The following is a 17,518-nucleotide window of genomic DNA, read 5'->3' as shown; positions in this document are numbered from 1 at the left end:
GTCTATTTTACCACAAGAAAAAAATTAATCTCCACTTACTGAGAGGTGATTGCTGTAAGGAAGCTGTGTGCATGCTTGTTTCTCCTCATTAAGAGTCTCTTTAGCCTGGATTTTAGGTGGTTCTTTGCATATTTGAAAAATCGGTATCAGTTGCTATTGTCTTCTTTTAAAAATTTGTGCGTGAAAAAGTCTATTTTAGACAAAAAAAAAAAATAATGATCATTATAGGAATTTGTTGCTCTGCTGGAAAGTTTCCAGAAAGAAAAGAAGTTATAGTGACTTTTCCACTCATCTTGCCCAGTGAATATTTTTTTAAAATTTCCTTTTCATCTTCCTTTCACTCTTTCCCGTGGTCCACATGGTGAGGCAGAAGGCTGTGAACTGAGTCTGATTTGTGAGGGTGCTGAGGACACTCAGAACGGGATAATGCAGGCGGGAGAAGCAGCCTCAGGTTCAGAACATCTGTCGAGGAACTGCTGACGTGGAATCTTAGACTTACTTGGTTGTTTCCTGGCCCAGTGCAGGGTCTCCCTGAGTCTCAGTTTTCTCCAACATAAAATGGGGGGGAAAATAACACTTTCCCTCTTTGTTTTGCAAATGGGTTAATGCATGTGCATGTGTCTTGTAGATTGTAAAGTGCTCTAAAGGCTTAAAATGACCTTATTCTTTCTACTGCTGTTTAACTATTAATGATTTGTTTCACTGATGATTCCTGTGGTATTAAATGAATAAAGAATATCACTGAGAAGTAATGCTCCATTCTGTTTTGACTGTATACCAGGTTATGTCAGCCTGGGGAGAAGTGGAAGCAGAGACGCTGCTATGATTTGGCTCTTTGATTTCCCTCTTGGTTTCCTTCTTTCAATCCATGCCCGGAGCAAGCAGCTCTCTCATGAACCCTTGAATACAGATTGAAATATATTCAGAGGAGATAGGCTTTTGATTTATTTGAATTATATTTACCTTTGGGTCAAATTCGTTTGAGTAGAGAAAATAAATAGCAAATAATCGTAGACGTGAGAAGGCTACACATTCTTTTAGGAGAAATCTTGGGAAATACAGTGGAATGTTGTACAAGAATTGCCTTTCTTCTCAATAGTTGCTTTTGTGATGGTTTTGAGGGTGATATAGAATATGCTGCTGAACCACTTTAAAAAATGTATGTGAAGTATATGCTATAATGCAAGAAACGTATACTGTGGGTGATTAAGAGGCGAAGTATTTTTTATTAAAGGTAAGGAATTACAGTTGTGTGTGTGTGTGTGTGTGTGCACATGTGTGTTTCTCTGTGTGCTTGCTTCTTTAGAGATGGAGACGGAGACAGGGATTCTTCCTTTCTTTATACTCTAGGCAAGGTTTATGCCCCCTGGGAAGGGATACTGTTTATTTTTCTTCCTATACCTTTTGTGAAGTATGGAGACTCTTGGATCGTGCCCTGTCACTCAGTAGGCTGAAGTGCAAATGCTAATTTATTGCCAGACTGCAGCATTGTGATTTGCATTCCAAATCAGACTGCCGAATCCCATTATAAATTGCTTATCCTGTCGTTCCTCATCTAGAATTTGTTCTTTCTGCTTCCCCAAGAACGACCCTCGAAACAATTCTCTTTCAAGACATTCCCATTTAAAATCAGTTTTCGTGGCCGAAAATCACAACAGTATATTACAAAGGCGTCCACAGATTCTTTTTACAGATTTTGCAGTGTTTCTCTCCCTTTCCTTCAAGAGTTTTGTGGTGCTGAAGTGAAATAATGACTCAAAACATATCTTTCAGGCTTAAAGGTTTATACTCATTCTTTTGAAAACCATACTTCTCTATCTTTTTAAACCTGAGAGGTGTGAGCTTACAAGTCCTCTCTCAAGGATAACCTTTTTACAGATAAACCCTGAGATGGTATAATTGCATCCTTTCTTGGCACTTTTAAATCAAATTAACCAGATACGTGGGGAGGAGAGAACAGGCGAACGCAGTTTTGTAACGTATCTGACTGGGTGAGCAAGCAAGCCTGCAGCATAAAGAACCGCCGGGAGTCTGGGCTTTCCCACTCTGGTGGCAGAGAGGGGGAATTAGGGGTTGGTGGTCTGCTTCCTGTTAGGAGAACACCCCTCCATCTGTTCCCAGCTCAGCCTGTTTCCAATTTAAAGCCCAGATTTCAATACAAACCTCAATTTCTTTTCCCCATTTGAAATGCAAAGCAAGCCTTTCACGTCCTAGAGCCTCTGCCACTGGGATTCAGACCAAATTTCCCCCCAAAATTCTCAGGCTCGTTGCTTGAATACCTGCTTACAGTGGTGCACAATGGACAGCATTGAGAAGAAAAATTAATAATCTTCACGGAAGAGTAATTTGAATGAAATTGCACTTGACAGCCTGTCTCCAAGCAAACAAGAAGCGCGAGGGAGCCTGAGCTAAGCTCCGAGGACTTACCCAAGCCACTGCTGGGGGAGCTTCCCAGGGACAAAAAAAAAAAAAAAAAAAAAAATCACTCGCTTCTCCTCCATCTAATTGAGCTTTTGATTAATTCCTTGTACCAGATTCTACTGAAGAAAGGTAGCCATGGAAGAGAATATGGAAGAGGGACAGACACAAAAAGGTACTGTGCTAGAAAGGATTTATTTGTAACTAAGTCATTATTTTGCAGTTTCCTTGTTTGCTTTAGACACTTGCCAGGAAGGCTAATGAATGTTTCTGTCTTGGAAGGCGTTTTTTGTTTCCCCTTTAGTCTGTTCCCCACTTGCGTTCATATCTGGCGTGAATGTTGCCACTATTTGCAAATCTTTCAGATATAAGTATCCAGATGCAGAGTTGAGTGTTAGTGATGAGAGCATTGCGGTATTGTTGCGGGCTGTCCCTTGGACCTTTGTTCACCGTCATTTATTTCATGTTTTCACGCTTGTCGAGCTGGGTCAAGGGATTCCTGGTGTAAGCCATAAATGCAATATTGGGAGCTAGTTGTAGTTAAAAATCTGGTGATGTAACCATTATCGATACCTTTGAATGGAAATCCAATAGAACAAAGACTGAGAGTGTATTTATTATATTTTCTTTGGTGCGCCTTTTTAAAAAATCCTTTTTTCTTTGAGTGGATGCAGTTGAGTTTTAATAGAGATGGAGCAAAGGTTCATACATTTTCAGAGCGTACGGTGACATTAAGGTTTCCCTCTCTGTAGAGTTGATTGTCATCAGCTTCTGCATAGTAAATGTCAAGGATATTCTCTGATGCATTTTCTAAGCCGGTGAGGTATATCTGGCTGTATAAGTTAAAGTGAAATTGTCATTTTTATAGGTTGAAAATGGCCAGATATTGGCAATTTTAAATGATTCCAGTACTGTAGAATTTGTGTGTGTGTCAAGTGGTAGCTTTGGAGGGAACTGTAGCTTTCACCCCAGAATCGGCAGCATTTTCTCTCATGTCTGTTCAAGGCTTATGTAATGTTATAGAAAACTCTCTTGTGTTCTTAGGATGGAAAGAGACATTAACACAGGTAATGCTACTTAAAGGTTACATTTAAGAGTAGTACAGAAAAGATTCAGCTATCAAATTTGATTTCAAATGTACGTAAATGCATTATTTTAGAAAATTATATTTTACATGATAAAATAGGTAGGTTGGAAGTAGAGTATAGTTTTTACATTATTTTGAACCATTCAGCTTTGCTGGGTCTTTCACCTTAACACACACGTACACACACTCACATATACATAATAAGAGACATTAAATACTTAAAGGTTTTATAGAAGCAATAGAGGAAGGCAATAGATAAACCAGTGCCCAGGTTTTAGACATTAGCACACTTGTTAATGATACTCTGTAACAGAAACACAATAATCTACATAGATAGAATGTGATCTATTTTAAATTAAAAGAAAACTTCAACTGCCTTTACTATGTGAACAAACAGCTGAAGTGTTCATCAGTGATATAAAATGGCAAATTTTCGTGGTAATTTTCATCCTTAAAAGGCATCTCAATTGACTATTTTATTTTAGGAATAAAATACCTTATTTTAATATCTTTTTATAGCACATAAGACGATTGCTTCTCGGCCAGTCAACCTGTTTAAGGAAATAGAAGTTTATCATTTTAAATAGAAAAATGGTATTCATTACACTAAATAAAACCTTGAGATAAATCACGGATTGTGGTAACAGGTTGAGTATGTCTGAGCGTGCCTTGGTAGATGCAGTAACCAAGAAAAATGATGTAATTAGTTGTGATGTTTTTTTCTCCAGTAACACTGAAAATCTTTCCTTCATTGGGGTCGGGGTAGCGGTGATGTGATGATCACCTCCACCTGTCTCATTGGGTTCTTTTTATCATAGATGTGCATACTTAGTTCAGGAACAGCAGTGGGAAACAATTTTTAAAAATTAAAATTTGTATAATGATCTCTAAGTATATCAAGATATATAAGTAAAATATCTGTGATTAAGCTTTTTTTTTCTTAATGGAGGAAGAGACGGTTTAATTTTCTTCATTCTTGGGGTCTTCTATTCCTTTCAACTATGCCTATGACACCTTTTCTATATAAGTTTGTTGTTAGAAAGTTATATTTGAATGTAAATGCTCTCTCTACTTGAGTGGAGGCAGGAAACAATGCGATGGGATCTAAGTTGGAGGAGTTCCTTGACAAGCAGATAAAAATCATTAGAGGTTTTTAAAGAGTTTAGATGAACAAATTTGATGATCCATCCACTTAAAGGAAGGCAACACTTTGCATTAACCCTTATCCTGTTTTTCTTAAATTGCATAGGATTTTCTTAAGTAATATTTCAGATAGCACAGAATTCTCTGACGTTTGAAAGATGCTTTCCTGTCCCTTCTTAACAATTTAAATCGATTCTTCCCTGTTACAAATTTAAAGGACTTAAATTCATGTCAGTGTTTACTCATGTCATCTTCCAAATTCAGCTAGCATGTAAAATGGAAGCCAGTGGCTTAATAAACATATTTGAAAAAATACAATAGAGTTGGTATTTAAGGACTTAAAAAGATCTTCCATAGGAAATGTATTTTTCTTCAAAATGAGTTCTCCCTTCCCCACTGACTCTGAAAGGCAACTGAAAGCAGTCCTGTGACATTTGCACTAATTTAACTCTATGTGTTCAGTTCGGGAGAGACGATAATAATAATGGGGTAACTTCACCAGCCGTTCTGCTCGGTGTACCCATGCCTTGGTGTGAAGCTGAAAATGGGGGTCATTAATCTGTTACTCCATCCATGTGTGCCCCCCTCCCCAAAGGTGAGTATATCTCATTGTGCTGAGTGGGAGTATAGTGTTTTAAGGAAATACGTTTTTTGTAAAACATGCCCTCTAAATGAAAGCCAATTATTTTATCTCGAGTTCAACCAAAGCAACAGTGTTCTGGTATTGGAGGGAAAACAAAAAGGAAAGAAAAGAGGCTGTTTTGAACTTAGCCCTTAGGTTCAGCCATAATAAACCCAGCATCACTGTCATGAAAAATCGAGATACATGGTCGCCAAATCCAGCAACAAGGGCTTCAGTTGTCATAGAGAGTTGGGCAAAGTGCATGAAGAGATTTTTTTACAAAGATTTAAAAGGTATACATTTATGACTTGTAGATATGCAGCTCTATCTGGAACATTTTGCCCAGTCCTCTGGGAAGAGGTGTAAATGATTGGAGGGTGTCTGATCATTAATGAATTAGTGAAATGTGTGTTCATATGGCCAGCCGAGTGGGTAGCCATTACTTTGTAGATAACCTCAGTGAACACATTACTGAATTAGGAGAGGTCACAGAGAAGGTCACTGATGAATCAATGATTAGAAGAAATGATTTAAAAAAGTGATTATAGGACTTCCTGGTGGCGCAGTGGTTGAGAGTCTGCCTGCTAATGCAGGGGACACGGGTTCGAGCCCTGGTCTGGGAAGATCCCACATGCCGCGGAGCAACTGGGCCCGTGAGCCACAACTACTGAGCCTGCGCGTCTGGAGCCTGTGCTCCGCAACAAGAGAGGCCGCGATAGTGAGAGGCCCGCGCACCGCGATGAAAAGTGGCCCCCGCTTGCCGCAACTAGAGAAAGCCCTCGCACAGAAATGAAGACCCAACATAGCAATCAATCAATCAATCAATCAATCAATCTTTTTAAAAAAAAGTGATTATATAGAGATTAAAAGAAAATAACAATGAACAGGAAGAGCGGGCAAGTTGGAATCTTCATGAGCTGGCTGAACTGTTCCAAACAGCCAAAAACCTGATTGATTTCATTTCTGAATAGGAACATCGTATATGAAAAAAGCCTCCAAATTACAGGCTATGTACCGGAAATGTTTGATCAGCTCAGAAGATAGCCTCAGTGTTTCTCGCCATGTTTTTCTAGCATAATTAACTAACAGCACATGAATCTACGCTGTCAACCTCTCCAGCTGAGCAGAGTCCAAGGCTGACTTCCTCTGAGAATCAGTCCTTGGTGATCCTGAAGGACTGGGTCACTGGAGGACGTCACAGAAGATCACACTTGGTGGGAACAGCCCAGCTTCCTCACCGCAGACCCATCACGTGGCCACTGCCTAATGGTCCTCACTCAGCCTCAGCCCAGCACCACTAACGTAGGTGTCGTGTCAGCATCCTTATTAAAACCAGCAAGAATATCTCAATGAAAGGGCAGTGCACAGATCTGTTTTTTCCCGATCAGTTGTTATGTCTGTCTCTCTCATAATTAACAACACTGTATGATTATATTTATGTCTGCTCATAATTATATACTTTACATTCGACAAGTATACACGCATAGGACAAAAGCATATATATCATATTTGTGGGCTGGCAAAGTCTTTTCAAAACTTTTTTTGCCTAGGGTTATTTCTGCCTTGCCAGATGACTTTGGAGCCTAACTCTTCCTTAAACAGATGTCATCCCCAAAGAAGAGACACCACTGTAATAACTGGGAAGAGAGGCAGCTTCCTCTCATCACTTCTAGATGATGTTGGTCAATGTAAATTACCCTGTGATTTCAGTGCCAGACAATGGCCTAGGGACTCTACATAAATTAATTCACTGACTCTTCACAGTGACCTTTGGTGGTACTAATATTGAGAAAACTAAAAATCAAATAGGTTAATTAACTGGACCAAAGTCTCATAGTAGCAAGTAGCAGAGCCGGGGTTTCGATACAGTCAGACGGAGGCCATGGTCTGACTTCCAACTACACCCCGCGTTGCACTAGATGTCAACGTGGCCTGCCTGCCACACCCCCTTCTTAGTGACTCAGCTCCAGCACTGCACTAGTCAGCCGTGCTTGGTAACTCATGGCTGTGTTCTTTATCACCAACTCTGGCTGTTTTGGCCAGATGTGAACAGCTTCACCAAGGGCAACCAATCCGTAGGTGAGCCAGCCGTCTATGACCTGTAAGTCTTGACTCCAAAAAGATGGGCTTGGTCAATGGGACTCCTCTCTTGAGGCTGGGAGAAGATGCTTCTTCGTGTGTTGGGAGGGTCTCTTTATCCCTCCGTGTATCCTTCTAGTGACTGCGCTGCCCATCCCCCAGCCAATCTGAGTGAGTCTCAGTTCTTGGCAATCAAAAGGCCTCTAAATAAAACGGATGTCCAGATCCTTGTAGGAAGCGGATATGAAGGGGCTTAATGTTAAGAACTTTGCCCCAAGTTTAACCTGCTAAGTGGCAACTGAACCAAATGTACACTTACTGTATACTTAAGTGTCAACTTGACACACTACTCTTGAACACATCCTAGGTGATGCTGAATTTTTCCCTCACCAATATTTTATTTTTATAATTTGAATCATTAATTCACCCTAAAACTTACCAAGTAAGCATTGGTAGTCAAATATTTTGAGAACCATTGCAAGAGAAATTAAAGAACCAGAATGAGTCAAAGTGTCTGCTTTATTAATAGGATTAGAATCTTTAATAGTGTGCCTTTGAAATCCATAGGCCTGTGACTACGAAAATAACAACAACATCAAAAACCTTCGAACAGTCATGGAAATGGAAGAAATTAATTAGCCTCCTTTTGCTTTTTGGATGTTAGCTACTTGTAGACTCATGAAAAAGGGAATTTGTCTTGTCTAGACAGTAGCTCCAAGTGGACAAACTTCATCTCAACAAGCATTGTCAGACGTCATCAGCATTTAGACAACAAAGCTAGGAGAAGCTTAGAGATTGAGATTTTATAAAGCACACAGGAAAATTCTGTCCTGTGATTTGACAGCCGTGCTTTTACTAGTGTTTGCTGCACTCTAAGAAATTAACTTCATGTTGTTATCAGATGTTCTAAGACACCTGCCAGTAGGGAAAATTAGGTGTATTTTTCATAAAATTTGGTAAATATTCCCAGAACTTCTGCATTGCCCTGGTTTTTATGACTTCTGTAGTTTAGATTTTTTTTTTGAATTTCTGAATTTTATTTTATTTTATTTTTTTATACAGCAGGTTCTTATTAGTTATCCATTTTATACATACCAGTGTATATAAGTCAATGTAGTTTAGATTTAATGTTTTAGAATATTGTCATCTTTTATTTCCATTGGATCTGTTGCTAATTATGTTTTTTAAAACTGTGGGTGCTATTTGTCTCTGAGACCCACATGCTCAATAACACAAGTTCTACCATCTTGTTAGGATAAAGGATATATGTCAGGGGTTTTTTACCATATCATTAGAATGAGTGTATTCCCCTCTTAAAGTGAAAGCGCTTAATGTAGTTACTTCATTAACTCCTTGAACTGAAACTTAGTCTTAAACATTTAAGGAAACTGAGAAAAACAGTATGGCGGACTGAGATACTGATACAGAATGAAGGTAGAGTGATGACTTCAAAATGGTTCTTGGAAATTAATTCGTCTTTAATCTCAAAGGCAGTGGTGCGTGTGGGATTCATAGGATACAGGAGATGACTCCTAGTTTGTCAAGTTTGGCCTCCATTTTCCTCTACACATACACTCCTCCCCGCCCCCTCCTCCCTATGCAAAATGTTTGACAGTTTTCTTTTTCATACATCGAAGACAGACTGCCTGGCTTATTTTCAAAATCCTTTTGGATAGCCTCCACACGAACAGGTGGCACAGCTGTGGATTAGCTGACACTGTAAAAATAATTCACGTTTTCCCATGTGTTCTCTACTCAAATGGTGCCCATTGTCTTAGATATTCTTAATCTGAGAGAAACTTCCTTTTTTGCTCTGAGAAAATAAAGGGAAAGAAAAACAAAAGATAGCTGACTGTTTCTCTCAACTTGCAAGTGGGAAATTTAACTTTGGTCACAGGTGACAGTCTGTTTTCTGGTGCCCGTTTATAGAGCTCACTGGGGAATAAGTTACAATATGAGCAAATCTGACATCAGAGAAAAAAGGAAGGAGGCCTGTTGGGTTTTAAATGACTTGTGTTCCTAAGGTATTAAGACATATCAACCTGTCAGAACATTACTGCTGTGTATAACCAGAAGAGTTTCCAAAAGAGAGAAAGACATTTTGGCACATTGTTTAAATTGCTTAATGTTTTTGGACTTAGGTTTCTATCATATGAGAAATAATAATCTTTTAGTACAAAAGAGAGTGATTTGGTGGAATCAATCCCTGAGAATGATTTTAGGAACATAAAACATGTTGTTCACATTGCCTCCTACTATGCAGCATGTGTGCTTTTCCTTTGTTCGCAAGTGAAGGTGAGGGAATTAAAAATTTTTGCTAATTACCATTTTCCACTAATTAGTAATAGAAATTTCATTGTTTTGGCAAATATTTTCTCTTTTTTAATGCAATTTATTTTCTCCATTAGAAAGGTCCTTTGAATGATGAATTAGCTATTTTTTCTTAATAAAATAGAATGTGGAAGAAAAACTTTATAATTGTTTATATTCCTTTATTGTTATTTGATGAGAAAAAGTTCTAGTAAATTATTCAAATAAAGAAATAGTACATGATCAAATCCCTTTCCCTGAAAACTTAGCCATTTTTAAAAATTTTGGGGACACCTCTCCACATTTCCTGTATCAGTGGATATACATTTTCATTTGTAATAACCTATACCATATCAGTTTTACACTTCAACTTAGTGACTGAACATCTGAAACATAGCTAACTGCCTGTACTAACATGATTTATTTTTCATGGAAAAATAGTAAATATAATAGCAAATATTTAATGATCTAGGCACTGTCCTTAGCATTTCATGTCAAGTATCTAATGTCAAATATATATGTTAACATTAATTCATAATAAAACTGTATTGATTATAGTTTTCTTATCAATTTCAAAGGTTCTTTGATTTTCGAGGACACTATTTAGTCAATGGCTATTTAGTTCAAACTTAACTCTACAGGGAACTAGAAGAAAACCTTATACAAATATCCAGAGAACATAGAGGATTTTAACTTAATGAAATGAGATAGTCTTCATTTCAAAGAGAATGAAATGTGTCTAGTTAGAAAAACCATTCTTTCCCATAATAAAAATATTCAAATACAAATTTTGGAATTTTAGACTGGAAATTTCTTTTTCAGTGCTAGTAAAGAACTGTATATATTTTTGATAAAACATCTTTCAGTATTTTGCTACTAGAATCAGTTTTTAAAAAGATAGGATCGAGCATTGTTTGAGTAATGGAATGCTCAGATATGACATTGAATAAGGTTTGTCCATTAAAACCAACCTTAGGCTTTGAGAAGTTCTGAAGGTCTTAAGCAGAGCCCATATATCATTAAACCCAGGTTCATTTAATACTTCAGAAATATTATTATAATTTTGCATCAATTTTAAAAAATCTCATCCTTTTACAGTAAAGATGACTTTGAATGCTACTCATACAATAACTGAACTTAAAACATTTTAAATCTCTTCACTCCACCATCCATAATAGAAAGTGGTAATTAAATCATAAGATCTGGAATTCGGAAACCATGTACTGGATTCTCTCCATAAAGCATAACCATGTAGAAAACACAGACATTTTTGTAGTCAGCTATCATACTGAGTGGCCCATTAACTTGTGGGTTTCCAGAGCAGATGACTTTTGCTACAGCCGTCTTTTCCTGCAGCATAACTTGCTTTCCGTATAACTTCATCTGTGCTATTCAATCCTAGTTTTCTCAAAACCCTTTTTTTTTTTTTTTTTTTTTTTTTTGAGAATTAGTTTTCTCTACCATTATCTTTGGGATTGATGGGTTTATTGTGAGTGTTAGATGGAATAGTGAATAGATGAATGTGCCTATCACAGAATCTCCAACAGAGTAGGAGTGTAGTCAGTTCAGGTTCCTTCTCCTTGTCTCTTCCCTCTCATCACATAACACATTGTGACCATTTACACAATAACTAGGCAACTTTCGTTGAGACAGAGAGCCAGAATTGCAAATTAAACAATACTAGATTTAATCACTTTCTTGAATTGTTGTGACAGTTATTTTCTAAATGTTGGTTTAGCATTTAATAAATGACATCTCATATTATCTTTTTTTAAAAAAATAAATTATTTATTTATTTATTTATTTTTGTCTGTGTTGGGTCTTTGTTTCTGTGCGAGGGCTTTCTCCAGTTGCAGCAAGTGGGGGCCACTCTTCGTCGCGGTGCGCGGGCCTCTCATTGTCGCGGCCTCTCTTGTTGTGGAGCACAGGCTCCAGACGCGCAGGCTCAGTAGTTGTGGCTCACGGGCCCAGTTGCTCCGCGGCATGTGGGATCTTCCCAGACCAGGGCTCGAACCCGTGTCCCCTGCATTGGCAGGCGGATTCTCAACCACTGCGCCACCAGGGAAGCCCCCTCATATTATCTTTTTATATAAATGTTATGTCCCTTCTTAGGGGTCTTAGGGGTATAGATTTTATCTTTTGTTCTTGAACCCAATCTGCAAAGTCTCATTCATGTCTTGTGATGATGATGATGGAAACTCAGAGAAGAGGAAGAGAAAGAGGAGGGTGAAGAGGAAGAAGGAAAAGATGAGGTCAACCATACAGCCTAAAAGAAAGATGAAACACGTTTCCTTCCTAAATAAAGACAGACCTTACAGAGCAGCTAAACCTAGCTGGGAAAAATGCTGCCATGACTCCATTTTATGCCATTAGATTTGAATTTTAAAAAGTTCTTTTTTCTTCTGACCTGCAGTACATTCTGTAGTTTGATAGCAACCTTCATGAAAATGAGTAGACTTTCGTTTTATTATGAAAGAACCCACGTATTATTCACATTCCAATTTTAGCAATTAAGTGAAATTCATTGAACTGTCAAGTTTAGCAGATGGTTACTGAAACTTTGAAAGTTATGTCTTAGAACTTTTTAAAAGATGCTGAGAAAGATAATGTAACATAATGGTTTATAAATTTGCTGACACTAGGCTCACTGTTCATTAGAGTTGATCAAAGAAAAAAGTGCAAGAGGAAATAACAGTTTTAAATTATGGAGGACAATTTAATAAGATGAGGTCTTCCTGAGGCTCTATCTAGTCAGTTTTCAAGATCATAAATTCAAAGACTAGCATGTCAATAAGGAACAAAATTTCTTTTTACCTTCTTTTATGCTTTCCATTTTCATATTCTTATCAGTATGTAGTTTGTACCAATTGCCCAATATTGTGCTTGTGAACAAGACACAGTCTGAAAAAAGGGCATTTAAGCTCTAGTCAGTGGTACGTGGGGAGTATTTCCATACAATATTTGAATGTTTATCTCTTTGTCCCTGCAGTTTGGTGTACTAATTTTTTGGTATATCATTACTGATTTATGCTTGGAATCAATGTATGATACATTATCTGGTGAAATCGAGAGGGAGTTCTTCTTGAACATCTAAAGTTATGTAATGTTTTGTATGCCAGTTATATAGTGAGGTCAAAAAAGTAAAATCTTGGGAGAAGACAAATTTATTTATTTATATGTTCTTTTTATACAGTGATTTGTTGCAACCCTAGATAAAAACTTAGTCATCAAAGAGGTGACAGACACTTACTACTGATACTGATCTCTACTCCACAAAAGAGTGAGGGGATCCGCTAATATATGACATATATGATTCTTTCATAATGATGTTTGGAATATCATCTGTATATCAAATGTGGATACCACTTTAATATGAATATTAAAAGTATTTTTACCCGTTGTTTCTGGTAAAGTGGGAGGAAAGTTTGTGTCACATTCACAGAAAGATCATCATTACAATATCTGGCCTCAACTCTAGTACTTTATTTATTCTTTCAAATTCTGCAGTGATGCAAAAGCAACATCATTATAACCTAATGATTCTGAGGTCTCTTCAGGCAGCTGGATTCCCATGCCTCTGTTCCACCAAGCATTGCACAGTTTTAAAAATATTAAAAATAGAGTGTATTTGTTCATCTAATATGCTCAATTAAAAAAAATCAAATCCACTGGCCACTCCACTTCATCTGTGTCAGATTGTGGACACAGCTCCTCCTGTTTATTGACATATGTTCATTTTGCTTCAGCCTTTAAGTATTAACAGAATTATTTTTAAGTGTCTCCTGGGTGATTTGTGACTTATTTGACTATATTGTATATGTGTTAGTTTGACCATCTCATATTTCTAATACCAAACAATTTGTTCTACAAAGATGGCATTTCAATATGTCTGTACTGTCAGTGTGCTACCTTTAATGAAAAAATTTAATGTGTTCATAGTTCCTACATAGGAAATAGAGAAATAATATATGATATGACATGATTAAGAGTTGCAAATCATATTTACATGGAGTTTATAGTAAATTTATCGAATATGTTTTCCCCAAAATCATTGTGAGCTCATTAATTTGTTGTGCTATTTTACCTTTTTTAGCAAAAATTGACAAAATGTTTGGAAACTTGATTGATGTGTTCGTATGTAATGACAAAGCTAACATTTTTGTCATTTTTGAAGTTGTATGAGTTTGGTACTTTGGTGGCCTGTTCAACAGTACTACTCTCGTGTCTGTGATTTACTCTGCCTGCCTCAGAGAAGATGGCATGTCTTTTCATGTAGAGGGTGGAATATCTGCTTTGTTTTTCCTTGGATTAAGTAACACGCCAAAGATCATTTTCCATACATGTGGCATGACTCAGTGGAATCTTAGCTCCCACAAGCTGAGAACACCATTCTGTCGTGAGTGGTTCTTTTTTTATATCATCTACGATAAGTTTACAAGGCTGTTTGTGGTCCTTGAGGTACAAAGAATTACGTACCATTTCAATATTGAATGTAACTCAGACTCAGAGATAATAATTTAATTATTATCGCTGGTTATTTTGAAGTTTTATTGTGCAAGAAACAGAAACCCTCATTGAAAGGGTCTTACAATCTATGTTTTAGAAATATAATAAAGCAATCATTTTAAATAATAATTTTAAAAAATTGGGCTTCAGTTGCACAGTAATGCAGGACAGCACTGGTGAACAATGGAATGCCCTTTAGTTTATGTAGATGCATAATTTTATCTGTTAAGTTTTAAGCGTGGGTGTGAGAAAAAGTGGGGATGGATGGGAAAGACTTGGGTGCCCCTGATCTTACTATAGGGTGGTCTAAATAGTTTTAGACCAGTTCTGGCCCAGAGGTTGGAGAGTCCCATCCCTAAGTTAGATGATTTACATTTAGTACAATTAATATAAAAATCACCTTATGAAATTGGATTTATGTATATATGGTTTGCATACATTGATTAAGTAAAGCAATTTATTTCTCAAACCCAGGTTTTGGTACATGTATAATTTTATCTTTGTTATATTTTGTATATTCTTTTTAGCTATTTATGTTTCCATTTTGTAAAATCTGAAATAAGATCCCTCTTCAATCTCTGTGATCACAATGTTTAATCATCCACTCCAAATTATACAGTTACTGGAGTTATTTAATGACTTCAATCTCTGTGACAATGTTTAATCATCCACTCCAAATTATACAGTTACTGGAGTTATTTAATGACTTCCTGACCACGTAGAAATCCATATAGTTTAAAAGAAAGTTTTGTACTCTCAGGATTGTATTATTTGAAACAAAATTTTTAAAAATTTCTTTAAAATTTATTATCAAAAATCCATCCCACTTAAGAGACCATAACAAGTTGAATGAAAAAAGAACTTACCTGGAAAAACATTTGAATCTTATCCTTATGAAAAGGGTTTTGCAGTGTGCCTTTTGGCTAAGGGTTGCTCGTGTGTTTTTGAAAATATGTTCTATTTCTAGGGTGACAACTAGACGTCTTTCGGAGGTGTCCGTTGTACCTGTGCCCACTCTGTCTCTCACTACGTTATTAAATTTTTACTTTTGTATATAAAAATGTCAGTATTGTCTCTGTGCCCTATATGCTTTAACTTTGTTGCACGAATATCAGTCTTTATTATAAGTTGAGTTTCCACAGTTGTTTTCAGTTGATTCTTAGGTTCATGGAATTTTCTAGTAGTTCATGGAGTGACAGGGGAACATCAGCTCAGTGTCTGATGCATTGGAAGAGGTCATTGAATGCTACACTCCAGAAATGACAGTGGTTCAGAGTCAGTCATTAAAGAAATGGGTATATGTTTGCGCCAAAACAGAAATGATGTGTATTTCAGAAGAGGGCTGATGCCTGTGAAGGTCTAGAGAAGAGATCTGGCTGGAGCTTCCGGGAACTGAGTTCAGAAAAGTGTGGGCTTTGCCTAAGGTCTCCAGGGGCCGGCAGTGAGCCTGGTAGAGCTATTTAGAGGGCATGGTTGGGAAAGAATAACGTTGTTTCCCATTTTGCAAAATGAGAAGGAAAAAAAAAGATGTTACTATGTATCCAGCCACTGAAATCTTTGAACTCTCAGCTCCTAAGTAGCCTCTGGCAATGATTTCCAATTTCCTTCATTTCCCTTTATGTAAAATACAGCTGAGGCTTTGCCAGACAAAATGTGCCAGACAAAAATTGCATACCTCTTTCAGAGCGGTGTAAAAATTGCATTTTACACCTTGGTAAAATTGCTTTCCCAAGGAAATCCATTGATTGTTAATCCACTGTGATCCTCAAGTTTCCTTCATTCCATAACCAAGAGCTTCTGTCTTGCTAATTAGATGCAGTGGAACTAAAAGGAAATGTTTATCCACCCCTCTAACTAGATTATAAACCTCACAAATGGAGTTTTATTCACCTTAAAATGGTGAATTGAGCACGATTATAGAACAGTTGGTTTAAAGATAATCTCAATATCAAGTTGAAACAACTGAGCTTTCTTAAAAACTATTAAATGATACACAAGCAGCCTTTGGGGGAGATAAGGTGATGATTTTGCCTTAATCTGTTAGAAATGAATAACTTGTAAGAGAAGAATGATTATTAACTGTACTTTGCAATGGATGTGCTATTTTTGTGCCTTTGGGATTTATGTGTCTTTGTGAGTTGCCCAAGTGTAGCAGTACCAGAGTCTAGCAGAGTAGTTCTGCCTTTGGTTTGCTTGATACTCACCAGTTTTGGAGTGTGTTAAAACATAGGTTGCTGCCCCTCCTCCCCTCACCTCAAGTTTCTGATATAGTAAGTCTGCGGTGGGGTCCAAGAGTCTGCATTTCTAATACTTTCCCAAGTGGTGCTGTAGTGACTAATCCTGGGACCACATAGAGAGAACCATTGGTCTAGTATATTACTTCCACTGGGTAAAACTCACGGTGAATTTCCCAACTGAGGTTTATAATTTATATATATCCAAATAAAGATAGTATGGATTTGAAACCCGAAAGCCTGAGAGGAAAACAGAAATGGCAGTCATTTAAAATAAGAACCTTCTGGGTAGATAACTCAAACATTTTGCTTTTGAAAATCAAAAGGATTTTTGAAATCTATGATCATGTGCATAAGTTCTTGATTACTTCAAAAAGTTTTGTGAAATGTGCAATGGTATACAGTCCTTCATCTGGATTATTCAGTAGCTAGCTGTAGGAGAAAATTACAATCATAGGATGATGGGGGAAATTGACCGAGTTAGAAAACCTACAGTTATTGAAAATGTTAATAATGCGTGTACCAAGAAAACAATTATCATGTATTCGGTATACATGGGAGTTCAGTTATTTTAGGGGGATCAACTCCATGTCACACCTGACTGCCAAGACCTGTTGCTGGTATTAATGCTATTGTCGATCTCATTAGCTAATTAACAAATATTATAAATAAAGAAATTTCATGTCAGAGATCATGAAAGATCCCATGAAGACCAGCTCTAAACTAAGTTGAAATAGTTGGTTATCACTATTGGTAAATAGTTGGTTATGAGTAAGATCACAAGGCATCTTTTACTGGCAAGTTAAAATGAAAGCAAAAACTGTAACTGTCGAGATCCCAATTATCACTATGCATTATAGAGTTATTTACTTGGTTTTTTTTTTTTTGCATTCTCTTTTTAAATGTACATAAATTATCTTGAAGAAATGAAATAACTAGCAGTTTTTTACATGTTGCTGTGGAATATAATATCAAATTAGCTCATTTTTCTGGAGAACAGAATGCTTAAGAATCTAAGGTAATTGTTTTACTATAAAAAATGAAGACATAAGCTTAACACACACACAAAACATAGTTGAGGACTTTATAGAAATTCTTGAAATTCTTGTTTTGGATCAG

The 17,518-nt window shown here is 36.9% G+C and overlaps 1 protein-coding gene across 2 annotated transcripts in view; it reads left to right on the top strand.

The window, feature by feature from the left end:
• Positions 1–17,518, top strand: part of GPM6A (glycoprotein M6A) — a 260,729-nt gene that overhangs the window by 127,975 nt on the left and 115,236 nt on the right. The window contains exon 1 of one of the 2 annotated variants that reach the window (XM_007188978.3): positions 2,050–2,593. The exons of the other annotated variant lie outside the window; for it this stretch is intronic. Coding sequence (XP_007189040.1) covers positions 2,557–2,593 — 37 coding nt within the window. The 5' untranslated portion in view covers positions 2,050–2,556. Of the gene's footprint in view, positions 1–2,049; positions 2,594–17,518 lie in introns of those variants that run through there. 2 annotated transcript variants of the gene reach the window in all.

The sequence above is a fragment of the Balaenoptera acutorostrata genome, chromosome 21 (genome assembly GCF_949987535.1).
Source record: "Balaenoptera acutorostrata chromosome 21, mBalAcu1.1, whole genome shotgun sequence".
NCBI classification, from domain to species: Eukaryota; Metazoa; Chordata; class Mammalia; order Artiodactyla; family Balaenopteridae; genus Balaenoptera; species Balaenoptera acutorostrata.
This window is presented reverse-complemented; position numbering and strand designations above follow the sequence as displayed.